At 56.2% G+C, this 27,497-nt stretch overlaps 1 protein-coding gene across 1 annotated transcript; it reads left to right on the plus strand.

Annotated features, from left to right (window-relative positions):
• The first annotated feature begins 789 nt into the window (after positions 1 to 789).
• On the plus strand, positions 790 to 14,552 carry TRIM8 (tripartite motif containing 8). Its single transcript, XM_054436808.2, has 6 exons — positions 790 to 1,364; positions 10,884 to 10,979; positions 11,308 to 11,541; positions 12,339 to 12,370; positions 12,503 to 12,618; positions 12,980 to 14,552. The coding sequence occupies exons 1-6, from the start codon at positions 795 to 797 to the stop codon at positions 13,585 to 13,587; spliced, it is 1,656 nt and encodes a 551-aa protein (XP_054292783.1). The 5' UTR covers positions 790 to 794; the 3' UTR covers positions 13,588 to 14,552.
• Positions 14,553 to 27,497: the final 12,945 nt, after the last annotated feature.

Here is a 27,497-nt window from a genome sequence, read left to right on the forward strand (position 1 = left end):
TTTTTCCACTTCTCTCCCTCCCCCTTCCGTTTCTATTTGTGAAGGGAGGAGGAAGGCAGAGGCGGGCTGGTGTCTCTGGCCGGGGACTGGAATTTCATCTGAATGACTGCCCCTGCGCGCACGCAGCGCCCCGGAGTCGGCCCGCCCGCGCCCCGCAGCCTGCGCCCGGCCAGCCAGCCGGGGGACGCCTGCACCGTGGCCCGGGGACCGCCGGCCCGCCCCTCCCGCCCCTCCCGCCCCGTCCGGATCTAGCAGCCCTCGGCGAGGCTGCCCTCGCCTCTTGGCCCCGCGGACCCCGGGCTCCGGCCCCTGCGAGGGAGGTGCGGCGCCGACGAGCCAGGCAGGAGCCGCCGCTGCCGCCGCCGCCGGAGGAAGTGTGCTGCTCCCAGGCTCCGTCTGCCGCGGGGCGCGCCCCAATGTCAGCCGCGGAGACGAGCGCAGGCCGCGGGCCGCCACTGCCCTAGCCGCGCCGACGGGGAGGGGGCCTCTTATATGGAATTTGGACCCCGGCGCTCTCCTCCAAGGCTGGAGCCCCGGCCGCGGCCCTGGCGCAGTCCGTCGCCTCCCGCTAGGCGCTCGGGAGGAGGAGGAGACGCAGCCGGCTGCGCGCGCGGCGTGAGGACCGCGGCTCCCTCCTCCGGGGGGCGGGCACGCGGAAGGCGCTGCTGACTGAGCGACCGTTGGGGCCGGCTGGGGCCGGAGCTCGGGGCTCGGTGGGCCTACAGCGGCTACGGACGGACCCCCGGGGCTGGGGAGTCGGGGAGGCCTGCCCCGGCCCCCTGCCCGCGGCCGCCATGGCGGAGAATTGGAAGAACTGCTTCGAGGAGGAGCTCATCTGCCCCATCTGCCTGCACGTTTTCGTGGAGCCAGTGCAGCTGCCGTGCAAACACAACTTCTGCCGGGGCTGCATCGGCGAGGCGTGGGCCAAGGACAGCGGCCTTGTACGCTGCCCAGAGTGCAACCAGGCCTACAACCAGAAGCCAGGCCTGGAGAAGAACCTGAAGCTCACCAACATCGTGGAGAAGTTCAATGCCCTGCACGTGGAGAAGCCGCCGGCGGCGCTGCACTGCGTGTTCTGCCGCCGCGGCCCCCCGCTGCCCGCGCAGAAGGTCTGCCTGCGCTGCGAGGCGCCCTGCTGCCAGTCCCACGTGCAGACGCACCTGCAGCAGCCCTCCACCGCCCGCGGGCACCTCCTGGTGGAGGCGGACGACGTGCGGGCCTGGAGCTGCCCGCAGCACAACGCCTACCGCCTCTACCACTGCGAGGCCGAGCAGGTGGCCGTGTGCCAGTACTGCTGCTACTACAGCGGCGCGCATCAGGGACACTCGGTGTGCGACGTGGAGATCCGAAGGAATGAAATCCGGGCAAGTACCCTACGCGCGCGCGCGCGCACACACACACACAGACACACAGTCCCTTCCTCTCTCCCGCCCCGGGACCACTCATCCCGACAGGCTGACTCTTGTGACATCAGGCCAGTAGCACCTGGCCAAACTCTTCTCTGAAAGTTTGGGGACAGGGTCATGGGAAGAAGGGCCCCGGGTCGCTACTTGGTACATTCTCGCACCTGTGCGCACAGGGTCCGTCTTCTGAGTGCTTTATGGGATTGGGGTGTGGGACCGTCAGGGGTAGAGTCTGGGTGTTGCTTTTCTGTGGTGCGCAGCTCCCTCCCCCAGTCTTGTTGCTGTAGGCCCTACGGGAAGTCACCGAGGCAGTGACCCCGGTCCTGCCTCTCCAGCTGCTGTTTATGTAATGAGTGTCCCGGTGCCGCTGCTGTGGCTGACATGATCCATGATGCTGGCATACCAATGAGGAAGTAAACAAAAGCAGCCATGTTAGTTTTCAGCGCTATTGGAAACACATTGGGGGGGTTGGGGGGAGTTTCCGGAGGGAGAGCAGAACTCCGGCCATCTCTCTGGACAGGGCCTGGGCAGCCAGCGAGGCCCCGACAGCGGCTCCGCTATTTGGATTCCTCCTGAGAGCCGGCTCTCCCTGTGTGAGAATCGCTGCCCTGTGTGCCTGTGTGTCGCACGGGCTGCATGAACAAGCCTTCAAGTATGTGTCTTCATCATCCTGGCCCTCTCGCCTAGCCCAGCCCTCTCGCCGCCCTCCCACATTTGGGGAGGGGAAGTGGAAGACGGAAAAAGAATCCTGTGGGTTTAAGGTTGAGCCGCCTTGAAATCTGGTTTCAGGCAGCTGGCTCCCTTGGGCTGCCGGCTGGGTGATTACGGAACCGCGTCCCCTCCCATTGTATACACCCTGCGGCCGCGGCCAATGTCAAACCGCCTCCCCCCTCAGGCCTCTGGGCCTGGTTTTGGAGCTGGACTGAGGCAATACTTCCGTCCCCTTCAGTGGAGGGGGCTCCTCCTAGGTCCCTCCCCAGTCCTCTGGCTTTCAGGGTTGAGTCATACCAAAATGAAGCGGTTGGCCTGACACCGAGGAGTCCTCTTTGAAGCCCCACCTTGGGGCCTGGGGCTTGGGTGTGATATCTGGGGGCTAGGCTGCGCTCTGGTGGGACTGGGAGTGTCTCTGGGTGGGGATCCCTGGAGGTTAGTGGAGGCCAGTTCGGAGGCTGGGTATGAGGAAGCTCTGTTCAGGGCATGATTGGAGATGGGGCTGTTTCCTGTGTGGGGGGACCAGTCAGAATGAGTCACTGTTTAGCAATTAAAAAACATACACATACAACCAACAAAAGGCAGGAGGGCCACCACAGGCTGGGGCGGGGACAGCAAATACGATTTGCTGTATAATTAGTTTCCAATCGGATGGACTAGCCCTGGGTTTGTGTGCCAGGATAGGCCTCTGGTTTCTTAAAGGAAGTGTGTCCTCCACCCCCTGTGTCCTCCACCCCCGTTCAGGGCAGGCACAGCCCACACTTTCCCCAGTATTGGGAAGCTGCTGCTATTAATAAAGATGGAAGGGCTGGGGGAGGAGGCCGGGAAAAGTGCAGAGGCAGGAGAAAGGAGGGCTGTCCAGTTCTGTCCTGGGATTGGCAGTGGAAAATGAGAGGAGGGGAAAGGAGATGTGGCTGAAAGGAACAGGGGAGGGGCAGCAACCTAGGCGACGCGCGGATGCCTGCCCGCACCCACAGTGCTGCTGTAGCTGGTCTGAGTTCTAGGGATGTCTTTAATTGGGGTGGGGGAGAAAACGTCATTATACCTGACTTGGTGTAGGAGGATAGCTTTAGGTGTCTGTGTTTTTGAATGTCTTTGAGACTGTGCTTCGCCCTCCAATGCACCTGTCTCCTGTCTCTACAGTTCAGGGCGCAGGCAGGAGTGGGTGGGTGGCATGTGCATGCAGAGTATTCCCTGGGGTGCCCCCCAGCAGGCCCCTCATCTCCAGACTCGTGGATTGGATGGAAGCAGGCACTGAACTTTGTCGGCAACTCCGCAGGGTGTGTGTGCGCGTGTGTGTGCGTGCGCGTGCTTTCTTGTGCCTGATGTGGCAGGCTCAGAAGTAATGGGTTGCATCAGGGCCAGATGTGCAATTCTGTGCTTTCAGCAGCTGTGCCCTGCAGTGGCAGCCTGAGCCTCATCCTTCTCCAGGTTCCCCCTCCCCAGGCCCCTGATACTTTATGGTGCCCCAGGCCACTGGGGTTGGAAACCCTTCAGTAGCCCAGTGTCACTCAAGTATGAGTTTGACTTATTGAATGTGGAGGAATAGGGGCCCTGCCTGCCCTCCCAGGAGGGAGAGGAGGGGGTGAGCCATAGGAACCTAAATGGAAGAACCCTCTGCACTCTCTGTAGGCCAAACAGGGGGAGTGGGTGGAGCGCTCTTCCTTGGCCCCTTTTCCCTTCCCGGAGAGAGTCTGCCTTAAAGGGCCTTTGCTGATGTTGTGGGCAAGGGCCATAGAATTCCCCAGGATACAGGGGCAGAAGCACAGAGACCTGGCACCTGCCTTCAAATCTAGGCTCTGCTTCTTGTGCGTCCTCTTCTGCCCTCCCAGGGGGATTGCTGACATGCCTGTCAATTGGCTAGAAATAGGAAACCCCAATTAACCCCTCCCTGGTGGTCTCACCCTCATATACTTACAGCATCCACAGGTGCACATGGGCCATAGCCTAGAGCAGGGACCCAGCAGGAGGACAAACAGGTCCTCCATCCATCCTGGGGGACTACAAGGGGGACTCTTAGAATCAGGCCCAAGCAGGTTGTTGCCCTAATCTTCCCTTGGGAAGCCAGTGTGTCGCCCACATTGCCCTGAGGCCTGGATACTCACTGGATGGTCCCGAGACCATTGTCTAGGATGTGCCTAGACCCTAAATGTGATCTCCCATGAGATGCTCTCTTGGGAGCACCTCTTCCAAGGGGTGCTCTTTTGAGCTAAGGGCCCAAGATTTGGACATCCAGGTGGGCTCAGGCCTGGCAGCCCTCCCTGAGTGGTCAGACCCCTCCTAGCCCCCAGGTTCAGGGGTTCATCTAAGCAATGAGGGATTAGTGGGAGCTAGGGGGCATCCTTATCTCATGACCCCCCACGACATGGAAAGAAGACCTAAGAGCAGGCTCGGTTGCATGTGTGAGGGGCCTGCAGGTATGTGGTGCGTTATGTGTCTGTGCAGGTGTATCTGTTTGAGTCTTGTGCAGTTACGGTTGTGTTTCTGCATCATCCCTGGTGTCCCAGAGCAAGGCCGGACATGTAGGACCCTGTTCCTTGCATTCTCAGAGGTTCAGAGTCAAGAAGAGGTTCTCTGGGGGAGCAGATCCCACTGCTTGGGCCAGTGTGGGGTTTGCCCCTGCTTGGAGTGAGGGTATCCTGTGCACATTGCCGGTGGCTGGAGGGGTCACCCTGAGACCCTGGAGGGAATCCTGGGTTTCCTCTCCATTTATCTGTCTCTGAGTACACAGTGAGAGTGAGGGCTGGCTCTACTGGGGCTGGTGCTGAGGCTGGGGCTGCAGCCTGACGCCAACAGTGCAGACCTCACAGCTCCCTCTCCCTACAGCAGACCATACTCCTGCAGGGGTGTGTGTGTTTGTGTGCATGCACGTGTGTTTGTGGTGTGAGGGTCATGTGGCCCCTTCTTTGGCCACCCCGAGTCTTCGTGGAAGGAGGCCCTGGCTTGGCCTTTCTCCGTTGCCCCTGAAAGGGAGCCTCAGGCAGAGGCCCAGCTGCCCACCCCCACCCCAGGATCCTGCTGACATGGCCAGGCACCTGTTATGCACACACTATTATTACTCTGCCTCCTGCAGCCCTGGGTGGCCGCACATCCGTGTCTGTCTGCAGGTGTGTGTGTGTGTGTATGTGTAGCCAGCACGTCTGGGTCGTGTATCTTGGATGTGACTGATTTTTTTGCATCTCACATGGGTGTCTCTGAGAAGGCTCAGCCTGCCTGATTTCAGTCCCTAGTTGCGCAGCCGTGTCTGCCTGCCGGGCCTGCTGAGTGCCTGCGAGTTGAAGTTGAGTGTGCCTTCCTGACAGTTGGCAGCACTACTGTGCTGCTGTGTGAGTGCCCGCTCAGGTGATCCTTGCTTGGTGGCTGTGAGTTTGTCAGGGGTCCTGGGACTTCCCCCTGTGGTGGGGTTGTTGGGGAAAGGAGGGAAAGATGGGCTTCCCCTTGGGGTAAGCCTGTGGCGGGTATTGGAGGTAGGAGCCGAAAGGGTCCTGCGCTGTTGTGTTGGGCGCAGTCTGGCGAGGCAGAGCAAGCCCGGCTTGGGCCCCTGCCCCGGGCAGAGCAGGCTGGCCTGGCTGGCCTCCTCCCTGGCTCTGGGAAAGCCTTCCTTTCCCGGCTGGCCTGGCATTCAAAGCCAGACAAAGGGGGGCTTTCTCTCTCGCCTCTTTGTTCTGCTGCCCCAGAGCGCTGCTCTCTGCATGGCAAAAGCTAATTCCACTCTGCAGCTGGGAAGCCCTCTCTGGGGTCTGCCGGGCTTGCATCTGAGGTGCTGCCTCTCTCCTTGCCCTGGCGCCTGCCCTGGAGTCCCTTCCCTCTGCAGCTTGTGGTTTCCCCAGCCTGGGGTTCGGTTCACATGATAGCCCAAGGCAGCAGCTTGAGGCATGGAAAGGGGGTTTAGGGCAGGCAGAAGCTTTTCTGAGGAAAGGGGAGAGTGCTATGGGCCCAGAGACCCAGGGAGAGATGGAGACAGGGACCAGGGGGAGGAGTAGGGGAGGGTTAGGATGGGGTGGCTCTGAGAAGGGGGCTGGAGCCAGAGCTGGAGCTGGCCGGGCAGGGACCTAAGCAGGAAGAGGCTGCCCAGCCCCCTCTTCTTGCCCCTCCCTGCCCTGCCCCTCCCACCACCACAGGGGCTTCTGGAGCTAGCCCTGGTCTTGTCTGAAAACCTAGGGACTGCCTCTGTCCCAGTCCCTGGGGCCCTGTTTCCTCCTGACCTTGTTTCTCTTCAAGGTTGACTTGAGGGTTTTATTATTATTTATTAACTTTTATACAGCCCAGAGTCCCCAGGCCTCACCCGTCTGCCCAGTCTAGTCTGGCATCAAAAATGGCAGCTGGCCTGGCCAGTCAGTCTCCAGAGGGACATGAGGCTTTCCTGGGGCAGGAATATAGGGGCTCAGCGTTCCCTGCTCCAGGCTGGGAGGGGAGTCAGAGGAAGCAGCGGCAAAGCTGAGGAGTGGGGGCCCAGGTGGTGGAGGGTGGGAATGGGGGCTCCTGATTCTTCATGCTTTTGTCCTCACAGGCCCCGGGCAGATCACCAAAGGCCTGAGGCCTGACAGGCAGGGCTGGGGGTGTGTGAAGGCCCTCCCTGGGCCCCACCTAGTCCCAGTCTCCCTGGTGGCCTTGGGCCTCCAGAGCTTCTAGCCCAGGCCACGTTCCACTCTGCTCTGCTCCTGCGTGCTCCAGTGTACGCAGTCCAGGCCATGCACTGTTGTGGGGGGTTGGGGCGGTGGCATGTGTAAGGTGCCTCCAGCCCACCTGCCTGCGCAGAGAGTACTTGCTCTGAACTGAGCTGGGAAATCCAGTCGGATCTCAGCTATGGGTTTTTCCCAGGTGGGAAGTGGGGCCTTGGCTCTTAGCCATTCCCTGGGGAGGCAGGTGGGGGTTGGGATGGAAAGGAGGCTGCTGGTGGTGGGGGGTCTGGGCCTTGCTTCCTCTGCTGCCTGTCTTCCAGCATCTTCCAGTGTCTTGGCAACCTGATTTGCTCATTCGGTGAACTGGGGTGGGGTCGTGAAGGGGACAGCAGGCGGGTATTTCCCATCTTCCTTCCAGTTTCCCAGGCTTGAAGCGGCAGCAGCTCCCACTGTTCTCCCAGGCGCTGTCTGTAGCAGGAGTTGGCCCTGAGGGAGAGCAGGCCAGGCCAGTGCGGCCCCCCAGACTCCTCCCTGGCTGGCACCCCCTGGCCAGCCTCCTTCCCCTTCCTGCTCTCACTCCAACCCCTGCAGCAGAGACAGGAGCCCAGTGGCCTCAGCAGCAGGAGGGGGAAATGAAACCCTCCCACCTGCTAGGGACTGTGTGGCCTGGGCTAGTGTCCCACCCAGAGTGCCTGGGACAGACAGAAGCTCGGGAAGACCCTGCCGGCTCCCAGGGTAGAAGTGCTGCCAGGGGAGACTGAGGAAAGCCCGGAAGAAGAGGGAAGGGGCTGAGCCCCACCCCCCCAGGATTGGACAGGAAGGCCCTCCCTCTGCTGTGCCCTGAGGGGTCACTCCCTGGGCATCAGCAAGGGATGGGGCAAAGGGGCACCCACCAGCCTGCGGGGCGGGTGTGGACAGCTCAGTTCCTGTCCTCAAGGAAGCTGCACTGGGACCTTGGAGCTGCCTCTTTCCTACCCCTCCCCGGGGACTCACCTGAGTCCGCCCTGAACCAGCTCCTGGTGGGTTTGGTCGTGGAGAAGCAGCCATGCAGTAAGCCCGTGGTGCGAGATGTGTGGGGCCAGCAGGGCCTTTCAGATGTCCTGGGCACTGGATGGAGGGAGCAGCCTGGACTCTGAGGAGCACCTGGGGGGTCCTGTCCTCCTGAGGGTGGGCATGGGGCAACCAGCAGGCAAGAATTTGAGGGCCAATTGTTCCAGGGGAGGTCAGTGGGCCTGATGTTCCCAGAGTGTCCTGGCCACCTCACCATCGTGCCAGGCCTCTCGCCATTGTCTGGGGCCTCCAGGAGGTCCAGCCTTCCCTGTGAGGGGGTTGGGTCAAATGCATTTGCACCTCTGGCTGTGCCCGCCAGCATACCTGAGGCGGGCTCGGGGCTCAGGTGGCAAGGTATTCCCACGTGCGTGTGCAGCTTTGTGCCAGGTGCCCCTGTGCCTGCCCACTCATGCTGGGTGTGCTGTCAGGCTCTGACCCTTGGGCTGGCAGCAGATTCCTGTGCCTCTTGGTGCTTCTGGGAGCAGGGCAAGGTCTCCCAGGTCTGGTTCTTTTAGAGGTCCTGTCCTGGGTCACTGAAAGGTTAAGTTGTGTGTGGGCCCCCTGCACCCAGCTTATAAGGTAAAAGCCTCACCCCCACACTTCCTCCTGCTCCCAGGATTCTGGTTATTTCCACAGTAGCCTCCAACACAAAATAGGGTCAGGCTGAAGTCTGTGGTGGTCCTTGGTTTGCCCCTACGTAAAATGGGCTGGCGGGGTGAGGAAGGGATTGATGGCAGCTTGTCTTCGGGGGGCCAGCTGGGAGTGGCTGGGATGGGAGTCATGGGGTTGAACTGGAGGGTTACTTTGAGGCCCCCACAGAGGAAGAAAGAGAACCACTCCTTGCAGCATGACAGTTACTGTGAATGTCTGTGGTTACACAGAGCTGCTTTGCAAATTTTATTTTGTGTGTGGAAACCATGGGCTTATTGAGTGAATTTGTTATGCATCTCAGGCCGCCCAGGCCTTTGTGTGGCCTGCCTCTGGAGGGAGGTGGAGAAAGACAGCAGCAAATCCCCATTCTTAAGAGGCCCTGTGTCTTGTAGGGAGATGAGACCATGGTTTGTGAGACAATTAGAAGACTCCAGAATAGTGCTGTCTAATAGAACTTCTGCATGATGGTAACATTTTGTAACTTTAGTATCTGAGACTAGTGATATGTAGGTACTGGGCACTTGAAATGAGGCTGGCGCATGAGGAACTGATACTTAACTTTTTTTTTTTTTTTTTTTGAGACAGACTTTCGCTCTTGTTGCCCAGGCTGGAGTGCAATGGCGCAATCTTGGCTCACTGCAGCCTTCGTCTCCTGGGTTCAAGTGATTCTCCTGCCTCAGCCTCCCGAGTAGTTGCGATTACAGGCATGCACCACGTCGCCCAGCTAATTTTGTATTTTTAGTAGAGATGGGGTTTCTCCATGTTAGGCTGGTCTCGAACTCCCGACCTCAGGTGATCCGCCTGCCTCGACCTCCCAAAGTGCTGGGATTACAGGCATGAGCCACAGCACCCGACCTTATTTTTTATTTTTTGTTAACTTGGATTTAAATAGCCACATATGACTAGTGGCTACCATATTGGACAGCACAACCTGAGAGGGAGGGCAGAATGGGACAGCCCCACCCCGTAGCCAGGACAGGGAGGGACCTGCACAGCCTCAGAGCAGGGGTCATGGAAAGTTTCCTAGAGGAGTGGGGACTTCAGTTGGGCCTTGAAGGATAGACAGGGGAGGGAGGAGGCACTGTGGGCTGCAGAAGAATGTACCTAGAGCTGCAGGGAGTTTCCATGTGCGGAGGGTTGGGGACAGGATACCAGCCCAGCTGGCTGGAAGAGTCAGGGTGTAAAAGAGCCTTCATTGCCATGCTAAAGTAGCTGATAGGACAGAGTCACGGAGAGTTTTTGAGCAGGGGAGAGAGCCTGTCTGAAGAGGCATATCTGGTGAGAGGAGGGCAGGAGAGATGGAGTGACTGGCAGGAAAGGGGTTGTGGGGACAGGAGATGATGAGCTGAGAAGAGCAGTTTGGTCCAGCACCTTCCAGCAGCCTGGCCTCAGGTCTTAAGAGACCCCAAATCTCCTTTCTGCCTGGGTCCCACTGAGGGGGCTGAGGGAGCTAGCCAGGACTCCAGAGTCTTAGCTCTCAGTCTTAAGAACAAGGCTGAGAGCTGATGCCCCCTAATGGCTAGCCTGATGCCCCCTAATGGCTGGCCTGATGCCCCCTAATGTAAGGCGAGGGTAAAGTGAGATCTTTGGACTGGGACAGAGGTTCATGTGGCTTTGGAAGGGAATTTGACCCCCTGCATCTTAGGGTACTCATCTCTTAGAGGATGCTCCCCAGGGAGAGGCAGCACAGCCTCGGTAAGAACGGACCCTGCTGCCAGATCACCTGTGTTTGTGCCCAAGCTCTGCTATTTACAAGCAGTGTGACTGTGGACAAATTACTTAACCTCTCTAGGCCTCAGTTTCCTCTTCTGTGAAATGAGAATAATGATAGTACTTATCTCATGACATTACTGGCATGATTAGATAAATCTGTACAGGAAAAGTGTTTAGAACAGAGGTTGGTCTAGCCCTGCCCCCAGAAAGCTCAGGGTTTAAATATGCATGGGGGCTGGGCATGGTGGCTCACGCCCATAATCCCTGCACTTTGGGAGGCCGAGGCGGGCAGATCATTTGAGGTCAGTAGTTTGAGACCAGCCTGGCCAACATGGTGAAACCCCGTCTCTACTAAAACTACAAAAAAATTAGCTGGGCGTTGTGGCGCACGCCTGTAATCCCAGCTTCTCGGGAGGCTAAGGCAGGAGAATCACTTGAACCAGGGAGGCGGAGGTTACAGTGAGCCGAGATCGCACCACTGCACTCCAGCCTGGGCAACAGAGTGAGACTCCATCTAAAAAAATAATAAGATAAATAAATATGCATGGGAAGCTATTCTGGGGAGAGCTGGGAATAGGCCCCTGGGATTGGAGGGGGCCAGACGGGCTGGGTAGCAGAGGCTTGGTGCCATCGGGTCAAAGGATCCATAGGATACATGTGTTGTGTAGAGGGAAGCATGGGTCAGGGTTGGAGCCACAGTCCCTCTGATACCCCCACCTAAATGTCCCTGCAGAAGATGCTCATGAAGCAGCAGGACCGGCTGGAGGAGCGAGAGCAGGACATTGAGGACCAGCTGTACAAACTCGAGTCAGACAAGCGCCTGGTGGAGGTAGCTAAGCCCAAGGCCATGCTGCGGGGTGGGGGTGGCTTGAGCGCAGGGCTTTGGGTGAGTTCCTTACTAAGGATTGATTGTGTAGCTCTATGCCAGAACCACTCCATCAGTCATTCAGTGAACTGTCCGTGGATGCCCACTGGTGCCAGGGGATGCTGGCCCAGAGCCCTGTGCTACCAGTGGGGAACTGGCAGGTCAGACCTTGCCCCTGGGAGCCTGGGGCAGCCTGCGACTTAGGGTTCTAGGATGTGAGATGGGTAAGGGGGGGGAACCAAAGGTCTCCAGTGCTCACCTGCCTGCCCACTCCTGCCCTCTGTACTTGCAGGAGAAAGTGAACCAACTGAAGGAGGAAGTTCGGCTGCAGTACGAGAAGCTGCACCAGCTGCTGGACGAGGACCTGCGGCAGACAGTGGAGGTCCTGGACAAGGCCCAGGCCAAGTTCTGCAGCGAGAACGCAGCGCAGGCGCTGCACCTCGGGGAGCGCATGCAGGAGGCCAAGAAGCTGCTGGGCTCCCTGCAGCTGCTCTTTGATAAGACGGAGGATGTCAGCTTCATGAAGGTGGGCTGGGCTCAGGACCAGGCTGGTGGCACCCAGAGGGCCATTTCCAAATTGGGATCTGCAGTTTCTCCCACCTGTAGCTCACATGCCCTTACCTTTGGAGCAAGCATGCGTGGGTTCAGATCCACCTGCCTGCTCTTTCTAGCACTGTGACCTTGGGCAAGTCATAGGTACATCCCGGGCCTTGTTTCCTCACCTACAAAGTGGTGTTGATGATACAGGTCTACTATTCTTTATCCACAATTCCATATTTATAAACATCTCTGAAAACTAACAAACAAATTTTGGCATCTAATTTAACAGCAAAAATTGACCTAAACTGATGTTAGGCAATTTATGGTCTTTATCTTGCTTAGTATGAAAATTCAAACATTTTGCTGCAGAAATGTAGATGTACTAGATTGTTGTCCCTTGCTGGGGTGATATGTAATATATGATACAGGCACTGTATTCTCCTTATAAAATCCAAAAAATTCCAAATTCCAAAACACATCTGGCCCCAAAGACTTGAGCTAAAACAGTGTGGGCCTGCAGAGCCCTTCTCCTCGGGTAGCTATCTGGATGAAGTTATGGATGCACAGAAAGCACTTACAATGCCTGGGTCACGTGGCAAGAGCTCAGTAGATGTTAGCTCTTCTTCCACAAATGGCCACCCCCACCCCTGCCACTTTCTATCCAGAATGAGAGGATCCACCCCGCCTGGGGGAGGCTCGGGGGGCAGCTTTTGTCTTCCCCTCTCCCCGGGCTCTCCCTGGGCTGCCTTTTCCACTGACTTGACTCTTTTCTCTCCCCAACAGAACACCAAGTCTGTGAAAATCCTGATGGACAGGTAAGCTGACAGCCCCAGCCCTCCCAGGGGCACATCCTGGGGAGGGCAGGGGGGCCAGGCCCATGGCGGGGAGGTAGGGCGGGCTCACCGGTGATGCCTCCTCACAGCAGATGCCCCGTCCACTGCCCCCAGGACCCAGACCTGCACAAGCAGCAGCCTTTCCCCGCCTAAGATCGGCCACCTGAACTCCAAGCTCTTCCTGAATGAGGTGGCCAAGAAGGAGAAGCAGCTGCGGAAAATGCTAGAAGGTGAGGGTGGGGTGTTCCGCTGAAGGGAGACAGGGCCCTTTGGGGAGGGGTTCAGCGCCAGAGCCTTCCCTCCAAGAGGCAGTGTGGCCCAGTGTGGGAGACCTGTCCTCATATCCTGGCTTTGCCACTTGTAGCTATGGGACAGTGGGTAAGCAACATGACCTCCCCAGCCTCCATTTCTTCAGCTTAAAGTGGGGATATAACTATTCTGTACCTCCTAAGGGCAGAGGAGCAAGCATCACCTGAGATGTAACATTCTTGGGCCTCTAAGTGTCAATGGTCCCCAGGTCCAACCCAGGGAGAGGAGGCCTGGGTTGCTTAGGGTGGGAGCTTTGGCGACTTTTGCCCCAACTCTCCACAGGCCCCTTCAGCACGCCCGTGCCCTTCCTGCAGAGTGTCCCACTGTACCCTTGTGGCGTGAGCAGCTCTGGGGCGGAAAAGCGCAAGCACTCAACGGCCTTCCCAGAGGCCAGTTTCCTAGAGACGTCGTCGGGCCCTGTGGGCGGCCAGTACGGGGCGGCGGGCACAGCCAGCGGTGAGGGCCAGTCTGGGCAGCCCCTGGGGCCCTGCAGCTCCACGCAGCACTTGGTGGCCCTGCCGGGCGGCGCCCAACCAGTGCACTCAAGCCCCGTGTTCCCCCCATCGCAGTATCCCAATGGCTCCGCCGCCCAGCAGCCCATGCTCCCCCAGTATGGCGGCCGCAAGATTCTCGTCTGTTCTGTGGACAACTGTTACTGTTCTTCCGTGGCCAACCATGGCGGCCACCAGCCCTACCCCCGCTCCGGCCACTTTCCCTGGACAGTGCCCTCGCAGGAGTACTCACACCCGCTCCCGCCCACACCCTCCGTCCCCCAGTCCCTTCCCAGCCTGGCGGTCAGAGACTGGCTTGACGCCTCCCAGCAGCCCGGCCACCAGGATTTCTACAGGGTGTATGGGCAGCCGTCCACCAAACACTACGTGACGAGCTAACGCCACGCAGGCGGCGGGGCGCTGGGGAATCTTCCTCCCCGGCCCCGGGCTCGGGAGTTATGCATCCAGAGACCTGCCCTTCTACCTTCCTCGCCTCCCCTGTTCCTCATTCCATTGCCCCAGGTCTTTTCCTTTTGGATTTTGTTTCGGTTTTGGCTTTGTTTTTGATTTTTTTTTTATTATGAATCTCCTGGACGCAGAGGTGACAGTGGGAGCTGGCCTGGGCCAGGACCGCAGGTGGCCCTGGAGATGGGAAAGTGTCTGTGTCGAGGCGCTGAGCTCTCTCTCTGTTTCTCCTTTTTTCCTCTCCTTCCCCTTCACACTCCCGTGGCTGGAAGGAACCTCGGCTTCCCTGAAAGCTTGGGGGTCCCACCCTTCTTACCCGACCCGGGAGGAACGCCCAGGGCCCCGGGCTTGTTTCTCCTCTTGTTTTCCTTTTGGGCAGTTTGATCACTGATCGAGTAAGGAATGACCTTTAGATTGTGCGACTTTTGTTTTTGTTTTTTTAAATTTTTTTAAACCAAGAATGATTTCTCCTGCTTCCTTCTCCTCACCATCTTCCCAGACGGAGTTCAAAGGCCACTTCTCAAGCAGCTTTTGGCACCTTCAGCCTCAGAGTGGAATCTTTTAAAGACAGGACCCCTATGTCCAGGAAAGGGGAAAAGGAACTTTGCCAATGATAGTGACCACAGCAAAAGCAAATAATAATAATATTAATAATAATAAAGAGAAATAAAAGAAATAATAAAATAAAAAACAATAGCACAGCCCTTGTTGAGGTCAGCAGGGAGGAGGGGCTGCCCGGAGTTGGGTCCTTGCCTGGATTTTGACACAGCAACTTCCTGTAGTGAGCACTTTGTATGAATCGTGGACTTCCTGTTCTCAAGGCGCAGGTATTTATTCTGTATCTGTCTAGAGCACACACCAAAATCCAACCTTCTAATAAACTTGATGGCGCAGTCCCACTCCCTGCCTCGCCTGTTCCCCTATCCCCCCCAGGCCTGGGATCTTCAGGCGTCGGTGTGGGGAGGGGCCCCTGCCCTCCTTGCCTTGATTTTGCTCCCTTGGGTCCAGCTGGTTCCAGGCCTGTGAATGTCAGTTCATCGGGCACTGACTCCGTCTGCTCTTGGCCTTGGGTTCATTTGACAAATATTTGCCCAGGGCCTCCCAGGCCCTCCCAGGCCCAGCCCCATGCCACCTGGGCCCCGGCATCTCTTTGAGGTTCTGCCAATGTGCTCTTAGCTGAGGACAAAGGAGAAACACCTTTCTACGAGTCTTGCAAAGTTTACCTCCTTCGGGCCACAGATATTTGAGTGCACACTACGTGCCAGGCACTGTGCAGGGCTGCAGGCCTAGAGACAGAATGTAATCTAGCTGGGCCTTGGACCCCATAGGGAGAGGGGACCACTGAGGTCCATACTTCCTTTGGACTTGGGGCTTTGGCCTTGGGGAGGGGTGGAGGTGGGGTGGCAAGATTAAAAAGACATTCTACCCCCATCCACTTCGGCAGAGCTTCTCAAAGTCTCAAGCATGTCTTGGGAGCTTGTTAAAAGGGCTGATGCCTTGCTGTGGCTCACGCCTGTAATCCTGACACTTTGGGAGGCTAAGGCAGGCAAATTGCTTGAGCTCGGGTTTGAGACCAGCCTGGGCAACATGTCGGAACCCTGTTTCTACAAAAAATAACAAAAATTAGTTGGGCGTGGTGGGGCACACCACACCTGTGGTCCCAGCTACTCTGGGACTGAGGTGGGAGAACTGCTTGAGCCTGGGAGGCAGAGGTTGCAGTAGGTCTAGATAAGTCACTGCACTCCAGCCTGTGCAACAAAGCAACAGAGCAAGACCCTGTCTCAAAAAAAAAAAAAAGGGTAAGGGTGCTGATTCCTGAGGCCTAGCTTAGACTCATTGGGAATCTCTGAGAGCCCAGGAATTTGCATTTTTAACTCTATTCTCGCATATCCTGGGTTTGGAGAAGTGCTGCCATCTGGGTGGCCAGGGTCCTCCCTGCTGCTTGTCACAGAGGCCACTGCGGGGAGAGGAAGCTGGGACACCCCAAGGCCCTTCTCTGGAGAGGGGCCTCACCTTCAAAAAGGCTCCGGTTGTTGCCTGATGCTCTGCAAGGAGCTGTAAGTCCGCAGCCCATGAACTTCTGTAATCTGCTGGGTGCCTAGCTATCTTTTCTCTTGTTTGGGCAGAATCTGGGCCTGAATGCCACCCACCCCAGGAAGCCCAGGACAAGGCAGAGAGCCTTGTAAAGTCCCATTCCTGCCAGGCACGGTGGCTCATGCCTGTAATCCCAGCACTTTGGGAGGCCGAGGTGGGCGGATCACCTGAGGTCGGGAGTTCGAGACCAGCCTGGTCAATATGGTGAAATTTCATCTCTACTAAAAATACAAAAATTAGCTGGCATGGTGGCAGGCGCCTGTAGTCCCAGCTACTCAGGAGGCTGAGGCAGGAGAATCGCTTGAACCCCGGAGGCAGAGGTTGCAGTGAGCCAAGATCGTGCCACTGCACTCCAGCCTGGGCGACAGAGCCAGACTCCATCTCAAAAAAAAAAAAAAGTCCCATGCCAGTGGTCCAAGCCTCACTGACCCCTAGCCACCCCTCCCCTCAGAAAAATAAAGGCTTGCCGAGCACGTCGGCCCATGCTTGTAATCCCAGCACTTTGAAAGGCCAAGGTGGATAGATCACTTGAGTCCAGGAGTTCAAAACCAGCCTGGGCCACATGGTGAAACCCCATCTCTACTAAAACGAAAAATTAGCCAGGCGTAGTACCATGGGCCTGTGGTCCTAGCTACTCTGGAGGCTAAAGTGGGAGGATTGCTTGATTGAGGCTGGGAGGTGGAGGTTGCAGTGAGCTGAGATCTTGCCACTGCACTCCAGCCTGGGCAACAGAGCAAGATCCTGTCTCAAAGAAAAAAAAAGAAAAGAAAAATAAAGACTTTGGGGCCGGCCAGACCAAACCATAGCCTTGGTCTTGCTAACTGCCTCCGCCTTCCTGCCCTGAGGGAGTAGAGGATGACTCAGGTGGGGTGGTGGACCCTTGCTTCATCGTTCCCCTCCCCAGTGTGGCAGGGAGCCAGGAGCAGTATGACAACAGCTGGCCTCCCCCTTCCCTCCCCGTGCACCTCTTTGGGGCTAAAGGGAGTGAGGAAATGGCTGGAGCAAAGTGCCCCTCCAACCCAGGGTGCAGGATGCCTGGGGGCAGGTGTTGGTGGACAGTCACTTCACTCCACTGACATCTGCTTCTGTCTCACTGTCCCTTTCTCCAGTTCTCAGGAGCCCTGGGACATCACCCATGCCAAGAGTTGGGAGCCAAGACAAAAAGCTGCCCAGTTTCTTTCCCACTTGGCCTAGTTTTGTTTTGGCTGAGGGGAGAGGCCCTTTCCCCAGGTGCATCAATCCACTGAGATCTGGAGGGGACATTCTGGTAGGAATGGGATGGGCTTGAGCCTTTCCATGTCCCAGCTTTGAAGCCCACCCCAGACAATGACACGCTCAGGCACACATCTATAGGTGAAGCAGCAGCTGCCCAGAGTTGGCTTGCGGGGGTCCCTAGGCAGCCAGGGAAGCAGGGAGATGCTAACCCACCCAGCTGTCCCCAGCCACCCAGCTGTCCCTGGCTTTGTAGGAGCAGCTGTCACCCAGCTCCCAAAAGGGTTGGGGCAGAGGAGGCCCAGAAAGAGCTGGGGCTGCCCCAGGGAACAGGCTCACTCAGAAGTCATTGGAGGGGCCTTCTCTGCCCTGAACTGGTGGCCCCTTGGAGGGCTGGCTGCAGCCACAGGTGCCCCAGTGCCCAGCCCTCCCCTCCTGCCTTCCCCTAGAGACCATCACGCCTCCCCTTTCTGGAAAGGGCTGGGGATCCGACCACGTCTCCCTACCCCACAGACCAGGGCCGACAGCTCCTGTGGCCCAGATGTGCTGAGCCCGCAGGGAGGCCACCACGAGGGAGGGGGCGGGGGTGGTTTCCTCTGCTGCCTGCCGGCCCCAGCTCTTTCATGTTGCCACCCTCCCCATCCCAGCCCGGAGCCGAGCAGCTGGGCCGCTCCTGCCCCCTCCCTCGGCCTCGCTCCCAGCTGTCTTTGGGGTGGGGCAGGGCAGCTGGGGAACAGCTGCAAGGCGGGAGCCTGGGGGGTGATGGGTGCCCCCTGCAACTGCCGGAAACGGTCTCTGGGCCAAGAAGGGAGTCTGAAGGGTGGGGGTGGGGAGGGCGAGGCCTAGGGGATGATCGGCTCCACCCCCTCCCCCAGTGCATCTGGCCAGGAGACCCCAGCTCAAAGCCCCCTCCAGCTTCAAAGGGCACCCTGGGGTGGGAGGCAGGAGACGAGGGTGGATGCCCTGACCCACTGAGTCCGCACCCCAGGGCCCCTCTCTCCAAGCTGTGACCCCACATTCTAACCTCACCTCAGGGTTCTTAACAGGCCCTGCTCACACTCTCCCACTCAGATCCTGTCATTGTCACCATGGCCTTCCTAAGACACCCTCATCTTCTCCCATCCGAGGGTGGGGGAAAACTAATTTGATTCGCAACTTCAGGACCTAGGACCCATCTAGCCGCCTGGGGGATTCCCTACCCCACCTCTGCAGCCTGTAAATTCTGGGGGAGGAGGCCCTGGAGGGAGGATCAGAGGTATGTCCTTCCCCAACCTCCCACTCTGACCTACTAAGAAATGGGAGCAGGGCTGACCCTATGAAAGTGTGGGAGGTGAAGGAGCTGGAGTCGTGATCCCTGGGTATCCCCAGACAGACATCACCACACTACAGCCCCTCTTCTAAGGTGATTCCAGCACTTTGGGAGGCTGAGGCAGGAGGATCCCTTGATGAGACCAGCATGGGCAGTATAAGGAGATCCTGCCTCTACAAAAAATTATAGTATTAGGCTGGGCGCGGTGGCTCATGCCTGTAATCCCAACACTTTGGGAGGCCAAGGCAGGCGGATCACTTGAGGTCAGGAGTTCGAGACCAGCCTGGCCAACATGGTGAAAGCCCAACTCTACTAAAAATAAAAAAAATTATCTGGGCCGGGCACGGTGGTTCACACCTGTAATCCCAGCACTTTGGGAGGCCGAGGCAGGTGGATCATGAGGTCAGGAGATCGAGACCATCTTGGCCAACATGGTGAAACCCTGCCTCTACTAAAATACAAAAAATTAGCTGGGCGTGAAGGCACATGCCTGTAATTCCAGCTACTTGGGAGGCTGAGGCAGGGAAATCGCTTGAACCTGGGAGGCGGAGGTTGCAGTGAGCTGAGATCATGCCACTGCACTCCAGCCTCGGCACAGAGCAAGATTTCGTCTCAAAAAAAAAAAAAAATTATCTGGGTGTGGTGGTGGGCACCTGTAATCCCAGCTACTGGGGAGCCTGAGGCAGGAGAATCTCTTGAACAGGGTAGGCGGAGGTTGCAGTGAGCCGAGATGGCGCCATTGCACTCCAACTGGGGTGACAGCGCGAGACTCCATATAAAAAAAAAAAAGGCCGGGCACAGTGGCTCACGCCTGTAATCCCAGCACTTTGGGAGGCCAAGGCGAGCAGATCACGAGGTCAGGAGATCGAGACTATCCTGGCTAACACGGTGAAACCCCGTCTCTACTAAAAATACAAATAATTAGCTGGGCGTGGTGGCCTGCACTTGTAGTCCGGGCTACTCGGGAGGCAGAGGCAGGAGAATGGCGGGAACCCAGGAGGCAGAGCTTGCAGTGAGCCGAGATGGTGTCACTGCACTCCAGCCTGGGCCACAGAGGAAGACTCTGTCTCAAAAACAAAACAAAACAGAAAAAAAACCTACAAAAAATTAAAAATTTAACCTGACATGCTGGCATGTGCCTGTGGTCCCAGCTACTCAGGAGGCTGAGGCAAGAGGATCACCTGAGTGCTGGAGGATCCCTTGAGCTTGGGAGGTCAAGGCTGCAGTGAGCTGTGATTGCACCACTGAACTCCAGCCTGGGCGACAGAGCAAGACCCTGTCTCAAGTAAATAAAATAAAATAAATAAAATAAAATAAAATAAAATAATAAAATAAAATAAATAAAAGACTTGGCATGGTGACTTATGCCTGTAATCCCAGCACTTTGAGAGGCCGAGGCAGGTGGATTGCCTGAGGTCAGGAGTTGGAGACCAGCCGGGCCAACATGGTGAAACCCTGTCTCTAATAAGAATACAAAAATTAGCAGGGCATGGTGGTAGGTGCCTGTAATCCCAGCTACTCGGGAGACTGAGGCAGGAGAATTGCTTGAACCTGGGAGGTGGAGGTTGCTGTGAGCCGAGATTGCGCCACTGCATTCCAGCCTGGGTGACAGAGCAAGACTGTCTCAAAATAAATAAAATAAAATAAAATAAATAAAATAGTCTCCCTGCATATTTTTGGAAAATTCTTCCTTGGAGAAGCTTTAGAAACAGTGGTCTCCAGAACCCGGATTCTGGTACTGCTTCTAGAATCCTCTCAGTCCTGTTTGTTTTCGTTAAGAGGGCAAGGAAGGAAATTGAGAGCACTCTTAGATTGCCTTTGTCTTTTTTTTTTTTTTTTTTTTGTGGAGACAGAGTCTCGCTCTGTTGCCCAGGCTGGAGTGCAGTGACAATCTCGGGTCACTGCAAGCTCCGCCTCCCAGGTTCACGCCATTCTCCTGCCTCAGCCTCCCCAGTAGCTGGGACTACAGGCGCCCACCACCACACCTGGCTAATTTTGCCCGGCTAATTTTTTTATATTTTTAGTAGAGACAGGGTTTCACTGTGTTAGCCAGGATGGTCTCGATCTCCTGACCTTGTGATCTGCCCTCCTCGGCCTCCCAAAGTGCTGGGATTACAGGCGTGAGCCACCACGCCCGGCCCTAGATTGCCTCTGTCTTATACTCTGTGCAGAAGAGCTGGGGAAGGGCCTGGGGTTCAGGCTCTTCCAGGGCTAAGCTTCCAGGATCTTCTTTGGAGGCTGGGAGAAATGGGAAATACTTCACAGTATGGGGAAGAGGCTGCTAGGGTTGAGGGGCTCATGGTGAGAAGGGATCCGCCTGGACCAGGAAGGGGCTGGCCCCAAGAACATGAGTTTCTTTCTTCAGCTTCAGCTTCCGTCTTTCTTTCCTAACACTCTCTCCTTCCACCTGAATCCCAAAGTCTGTCTTCCCTTCCAGGATAGCATGTGTTCCAACCCTGCTGGAATTCCTGCACAGCCCACAACCTCAGGATGTCACTGTCACAGTGAAAGTCCTTCGACATAACCAATAGAAAGCCGATGGACAGAGCTCTGGTCTCTACCATATCTATTCTCTCTCTCTCTCTTTTTTTTTTTTTTTTTTGAGACAGAGTCTTGCTCTGTCATCCAGGCTGGAGTGCAGTGGCCTGGACTTATCCCAGAGCTCTGCACTAGGGGGGTCTTCGAATGTTTCCTTCATGAGAGACCAGTTTTCTTTCACTGTTGTGTGGTTAATGACTCTCAACTGTAGCAAACTGGGATATTTATGACTTCTCCTTGCACTAGATCTTCAATAATTGGCTCTTTCTTGAGAGAGGACCCAACTGCTCTGTGATACAGATTTTTTAAATTATTATTATTTGCACTGAGGCAAGCAGGGGGCGCTATGTGAGGTGGTATGCAGCTTGAAGCATGCGGGCTTAGAGATGGCACAGAATGGCCGAGTGCACTGGCTCATGCCTGTAATTCCAGCACTTTGGGAGGCTGAGGCCGGTGTATCACCTGAGGTCAGGAGTTCAAGACCAGCCTGGCCAACATGGTGAAACCCCATCTCAAGTACAAAAATTAGCCAGGAGTGGTGGCAGGCGCCTGTAATCCCAGCCACTCAGGAGGCTGAGGCAGGAGAATCACCTGAACCCGGGAGGTGGAGGTTGCAGTGAGCTGAGATCTCACCACTGCACTCCAGCCTGGGCAACAAGAGTGAGACTTTAGTCTCAAAAAAAAAAGAGACGGCACAGAATTCCATCTCAGAAGTAGAATGCAGGGAGGGGTGTTCCAAGAACTGAGTGTAAGGGTGGTATGAACTTCTGGTCCACCTGGAAAAAAAAACAGCGGTGAATCATTTGACATATAAATGTCCTGGGCCGGGCGCGGTGGCTGTGATCCCAGCACTTTGGGAGGCTGAGGCGGGCGGATCACCTGAGGTCGGGAGTTCGAGACAAGCCTGGCCAACACGGTGAAAGCCCATGTCTACTAAAAATACAAAAATTAACCGGGCGTGGTGGTGGGCGTCTGTAATCCCAGTTACTCAGGAGGCTGAGGCAGGAGAATTGCTTGAACCCGGGAGGCGGATGTTGCAGTGAGCCAGGATCGCATCATTGCACTCCAGCCTGCACGACAAGAGTGAAACTCCGTCTCAAAAAAATACATAAATAAAAATAAATGTCCTGGCTGCCTGGTTGTGAATTGGGTGTTGCCATCAGACACTACCCATGTGCATACCTGCTGCAGGGCACTGAGCTGGGAGGGGGCATGGATGCAGATGTGCAGCTTGTGGCCTAAGAGGGACTTACCAGCCACACCAAATGCCGGTCCCGCCCGCTGCAGCTCCCTAGTCTCCACCCAGCACACCATATGCTGGAAGTCAGTCTGCCCGCAACCTGCGTGCTTCCATGCCCCACTGGCTTTGGACTTGCTTACCCTCTGCCTGGACTGACTCTCTAGCCTCAAAGTCTCACCTCTGTGCAGCCCTCCTGGCCCCCACCCCCTCTGCAGAGAGTGGCTAAGGGGTAATGAGACGATGCATGTGAGCCCCAGGTCTGGTGCTGGCACAGGCGACTTTCAGGCATCCGCAGCTATCACAATGTTTATGTTCCTTTGGGCCAGCCATACCCCCGTGCACTTCGCTCCCTCACTTTGGATTTTAACTAATTGTGGTTCACAGGTTAAGTTGCAAGCTGCCTGGCTTAATGTCCAACTAGGCTGTGAGTGCCTGGAGGACGCGAATGTGAGTCAGCTCTGATTTTTTTTTTCAGAGCCTAGCACAATGCCTGTATGTTTGTTTCATTCATTCATTCATCCAATAAGTCATTATTGAGCTCCTTCTTGTTCCAGGCATTGCTTCAATGTCAGGGATATAGCAGCGAACAAAACAAACTCTGCCGTCTTGGAGCTGATCGTCTGTGGGGAAGAGCTAGACAATCAACCCTAAAGAAGTCACCAAGGCCGGGCTCACGTGGTGGCTCACGCCTGTAATCCTAGCACTTTGAGAGGCCAAGGCGGGCAGATTGCCTGAGCTCAGGAGTTCGAGACCAGCCTGGGCAACATGGTGAAACCCTGTCTCTACTAAAAATATAAAAAAATTAGCTAGGCATGGTGACACATGCCTGTAGTCCCAGCTATTTGGGATGCTGAGGCAGGAGAATTGCTTGAACCTGGGAGGCGCAGGTTGCAGTGAGCCGAGATCACACCACTACACTCCAGCCTGGGCAACAGAGTGAGACTCCGTCTCCAAAAAAAAAAAAAAAAGTCACTGTGAGGCTGGGTGCAGTGGCTCACACCTGTAATCCCAGCACTTTGGGAGGCCGAGGTGGGCAGATCACGAGGTCAGGAGACCGAGACCATCCTGGCTAACATGGTGAAACCCTATCTCTAATAAAAATACAAAAAAATTAGCTGGGCGTGGTGGCAGGCACCTGTAGTCCCAGCTACATGGGAGGCTGAGGCAGGAGAATTGCTTGAACCTGGGAGGCGGAGGTTGCAGTGAGCCGAGTTCGCGCCACTGCACTCCAGCCTGGGCAACAAGAACGAAACTCCATCTCAAAAAAAAAAAAAAAAAAACAAGTCACCATGAGTTTGTGATAAGTACAGTCCAGGAAGGCAAAGCAGGTGGGGGCACAGCAGATACCAGGAGGAGAATGGGTGTGGAAGTGTTTATAGGGAGGACTGGGCAGTCTGGCTGAGGAGGTGGCATTGAGCAGAAACCTCAAGAATGGGAGGGGGCAAGATCTGGGGGATACTTGGAGCAAGAGTGCTTCTGGCAGAGAGAACCACTGCAAAGGCCTCAGGCAGAAAATGTTTCAGGAACGGTCAGGGGGCGAGGGCAGCTGGAAAGAGTTGGGGGTGGGAGAGAGCAGCGAGTGATGAGGTCAGACAGGCAGTGAGGGGACAGGGCAGGGCACAGGCTATGGGAGTGGTTTTGCTTCTGCTCAAGAGATATTTGCTGGATGAAGGGTTTCACAGGGAGAGGGTTAGAGGGTACCCGGCTGTCCTCTTAGGGAGGTAGGACTTGAAGCATGCCCTAAAGGAACGGAAAGCTCAAAAGAGGGGGCAGACATCCCAGGGAGGAGGTCGCTGTGAACACAGGTGGGAAAATGAAACTGTAGGGATTATGCTTGGGGGAGTAGTGAGGAGAGATTTGGGCACAAAGGCTGTGTGGAGTCCATGGCTGATAAGTCCATTAAAAAGGTTTGGGGTCAGATCAGCAGGGCCTTGAATAGCAGGATAAATGGTTTGGCTTGAGGGACCCACAGCAGCAGGGCCTCTGAAGGCATCTTAGCAGGGTACTGCATTTTAATAATGGCGCTAACCCCTCAAAGGAGGATCAGGCAGGGGAGTCCAGACCAGGCTGGGAGGCAGTGGGAGGGCCAAGGCAGAGACAGGTGGTGTTCAGGGTGCACCTGCAACCCAGTCTAAGGTGCGGGAAGGCAGGTGGCTGGGTGTCCAGGTCCTGCTGCTCAGCTAAGGGATGGAAGCCTGGATCAAGCTTTCCCCTTCCCTGCCAGCTAGCCATGGGTCCCAGAGTCAGCAGAAAATCCCGGCTCCAGGGAGGAGGTGGCGTGAAGCCAGAAGCTGCTGAGGGAGCACTGGCAGCAAGATGCCATTGTACATCCGCAATCAAGATGCTTCAGAGGAAATCAAAAACACCAACCGGGGAAATGATGTGTGCACTCTCTTTCTCTCAAACACACATACAAACTTCTGCCTCCAAAATGGGTCAAGTGAAGGCTGTGGGCGTGGGTTGGGGAGGGAGGGCTGGGAGAAGTGGGGGCCTGGGAGCCCGGGAGCAGGCTGGGCCCTGGTGCCCACTCACCCTCCTGGCATAGGGGATGGCAGCAGCTGCAGGGTGGGGCGGGATGTGAGGATAAATATACACCTCCCATGCATATGGATCATGCTCACAGCTGCCCTGCTTGCTTAGTGTTCATTAGGACCAACTGTTTCAGGAGCAGTGGCAGGCGGGTGGGAGAGGGTGATGTGCCCATTCACAGACTGGGGGTAGGGGGGCTGCCTGCAGCTGTGCAGATGCCTCCCCCACTGCCTGGATCAGCATCTCAGCCCCTGAATGCCCCTTCCTCCTGCTTTTTCTTCTTCCAACCTGCTGCTATGCTAGATCTGGAGGTCTCAGGGCGGGAAAGGGGCCTGGGGCATGAGTAAGGATGAAATCCAGGCTGCATCCCCATAGGAGCTGGGGAGAGTGAGGGGAGAGTTGGGCTGGATTGGATCCCTTGATCCAGGATGGGCTGTTGTTTACAAACCAAAGCTTCTTATCTCCTTCTTCCCAGAAGCCATCTGTAGCATTCCAACAGGAAAACGGCTTTCGCACTGTCCTCTGGAGGCTCGAGGGAAGCCCCATTCCTATGTGACAGCCCTAGACCAGGCTTGCTCTGTGCCTCCAGAGGGAATCCAAGGGGGCTGAGGTTGGTGGACCAGCATCATTCAGCAGGATTCTGACATCCTGGCAGTAAGGAGGGCTAGGGAAGGAGAATGCTGGGCTCCAGGCCGGGAGCAGGTGCTCTAGGTGGGCCTGGGCCTGGGCCTGGGCTGGGGGACAGTGCTGAAATGTAGGCCCAGGAAGGGGTCTGGCTGGTATCACAGGCAGGGCCAAGTGTAGCTGTACAGCTTGTGCCCTACCCAAGGGAACTGGCTGAGGGGCCTGCAGCTGGTGCCACGCCTTGTACTCTGGTGTGGGGCATCATCTCCCACATGAGTCAGTGGTGGCCTGGGTGACAGGCTTCTCTAGTGTTAGGAATGTGGCCAAGAGGGCCTGCCTGTAGACGGAGCCCGTGTGTCTCCTATGGTGAGCTCCATCTCCTCCTGCTCCAGCGCTCTTGGGGGGCTCCTAGGGATGCGCCTCCAGGGGGCTGGCACAGGGGCTTCTGAGCCCTGGGTGGGAGTGGAGGCAGCTGATCCCAGGCCAGAGCCCCAGCTGCAACAGCCTCCCCAGGCCCTTTCCTTGGTTGTAAGGGTGGGACTGGGCACCTCCTGCCCCCTCTACTGGTGGCATCCAGAGCAGCAGTTGACTCTGGGACCCCCCAGGGCAGGGTCTTCTGGATCCTGAAAACAGGGTGAGTGGCAAAGAGCGAGGGCCGTCTCTCGCCTACCTCCCTGGGGTGGTATCATGGAATAAAATGGGCTTTCAGCAAGTGGGCTGGCGGGAATCACAGTCAAGCCATTTCCTAGCTGTGTGACTCTGGGCAAGTGACTTAACCTTTGTGAGCCTTGGTTTCGTCATCTGGGAGCTAGGGACAGTAAACGGCTATCTTGTAGGGTTAATCAAAGGATGAGACCCACTAATGACTCAAAGGAGAAGCAGTTGGCTTAGCTAAATGGGATTCCGACCCCAGCCCTGTACCTCTCAGCTTCAGGTATCCAAGCAAATTCTCCCTGCCCCTCCTGGACACAGCTTGCTTTCGGCAGTTCTGTCATTAATATTTCATTTCTTTAGCAAAGGCTTTTTGTCCCTGGGACACTGCTATTCGCTCTGCAGAAGAAACCGCTCCATGTTCCTTCGTGCAGAAGGATTCCTTAGCTCCTTTTCTGAGAGCAGAGCATTAGGAGCCAAAAGCAAACAGGTATTGTGGTATAAATTTGGGACCCAGCAGTGAAACAAGCCTGGGTTCAAATCCTGACTGTGCCCAGTTCTTCCTGTGGGATCATGGGCGAGTGATTCAAATTCTATGAGCCCCATCCCCATACTGTGAATGACAATACCTACAGTTAACAGTGTCTTTGCGAGGATTAAATAAGATAACTGTGAAGTACCTGGTGCAAGTGGCTACCTCCTTAACTCTTTTCCCTGGTCTGACCCTGTGGGGGCCTGCTTGTTGGCTGCACTTCCACGCCTGTGTGTGGTTGGTTCTGGACACACACACACACCAGTGCTGGACCAGCAGAATGACTGCAGGGAGCCAGGGCTCTCTTTCTCTCCTCCCTGCCCCTGCTCCTGGTGGCTGCAGCTTCTCTGTGTTCTGCAGTGTTGGAAAAGGAAATTACAGAACAGATTGCAATTAAGGGGGATGAGGGGGAGACAGGGACAGAGGCCCTGAGATGCAGCTTGACTGAGTGCTAAACTGTGTTTGCGCCTGGAGCCAATCAGGAGCCTCTGATAAGAGCCTTTCCCACTTACAAATCTAAGCAGGAGGTGTGGTTGGGGTGGCCCTGGGAGTCCCGAAGGGAGGGGGCTGCTGGCCTTGAAAGTCACGGAGCCACATGGGAGGGAAAGTGGGAGGTAGAGGTCTTGGGGTCCTGGGAAGGCCTGGACTCCAGACTTTCTGCCAGCTATTATATTTGCTACCATTGATTTAGCACCTACTACTCACTGTACGGACATCTCATCTCATCCTCTCGACAACTGTGCGACATGATTATTGCCTAATTTTGAAGATAAGAAACTGAGGGCCAGGCATGGTGGCTCACGCCTATAATCCCAGCACTTTGGGAGGCCAAGGCACGTGGATCACCTGAGGTCAGGAGTTCAAGACCAGCCTAGTCAACATGGTGAAACCCCATCTCTACTAAAAATACAAAAATTAGCTGGGGATGATGGCACAGGCCTGTAATCCCAGCTATTCGGGAGGCTGAGGCACGAGAATCACATGAACCCGGGAGGTGGAGGTTGCAGTGAGCCGAGATCGTGCCACTGAATTCCAGTCTGGGCAGAAGAGCGAAACTCCGTTTCCAAAAAAAAAGAAAAGAAAAAGAAACTGAGGCATGGAATGTTCCTCCTATG

The sequence above is a fragment of the Pongo pygmaeus genome, chromosome 8, assembly GCF_028885625.2.
Source record: "Pongo pygmaeus isolate AG05252 chromosome 8, NHGRI_mPonPyg2-v2.0_pri, whole genome shotgun sequence".
Taxonomy (NCBI): Eukaryota; Metazoa; Chordata; class Mammalia; order Primates; family Hominidae; genus Pongo; species Pongo pygmaeus.

Bases quoted from the DNA above. Each gene is read 5' to 3' on its own strand.
- TRIM8 (XM_054436808.2), top strand. From the start codon at position 795: ATGGCGGAGAATTGGAAGAACTGCTTCGAGGAGGAGCTCATCTGCCCC. The intron at 12,371-12,502 runs GTAAGCTGACAG...CACTGCCCCCAG, and splicing joins GTGAAAATCCTGATGGACAG to GACCCAGACCTGCACAAGCA. The intron at 12,619-12,979 runs GTGAGGGTGGGG...AACTCTCCACAG, and splicing joins GCTGCGGAAAATGCTAGAAG to GCCCCTTCAGCACGCCCGTG.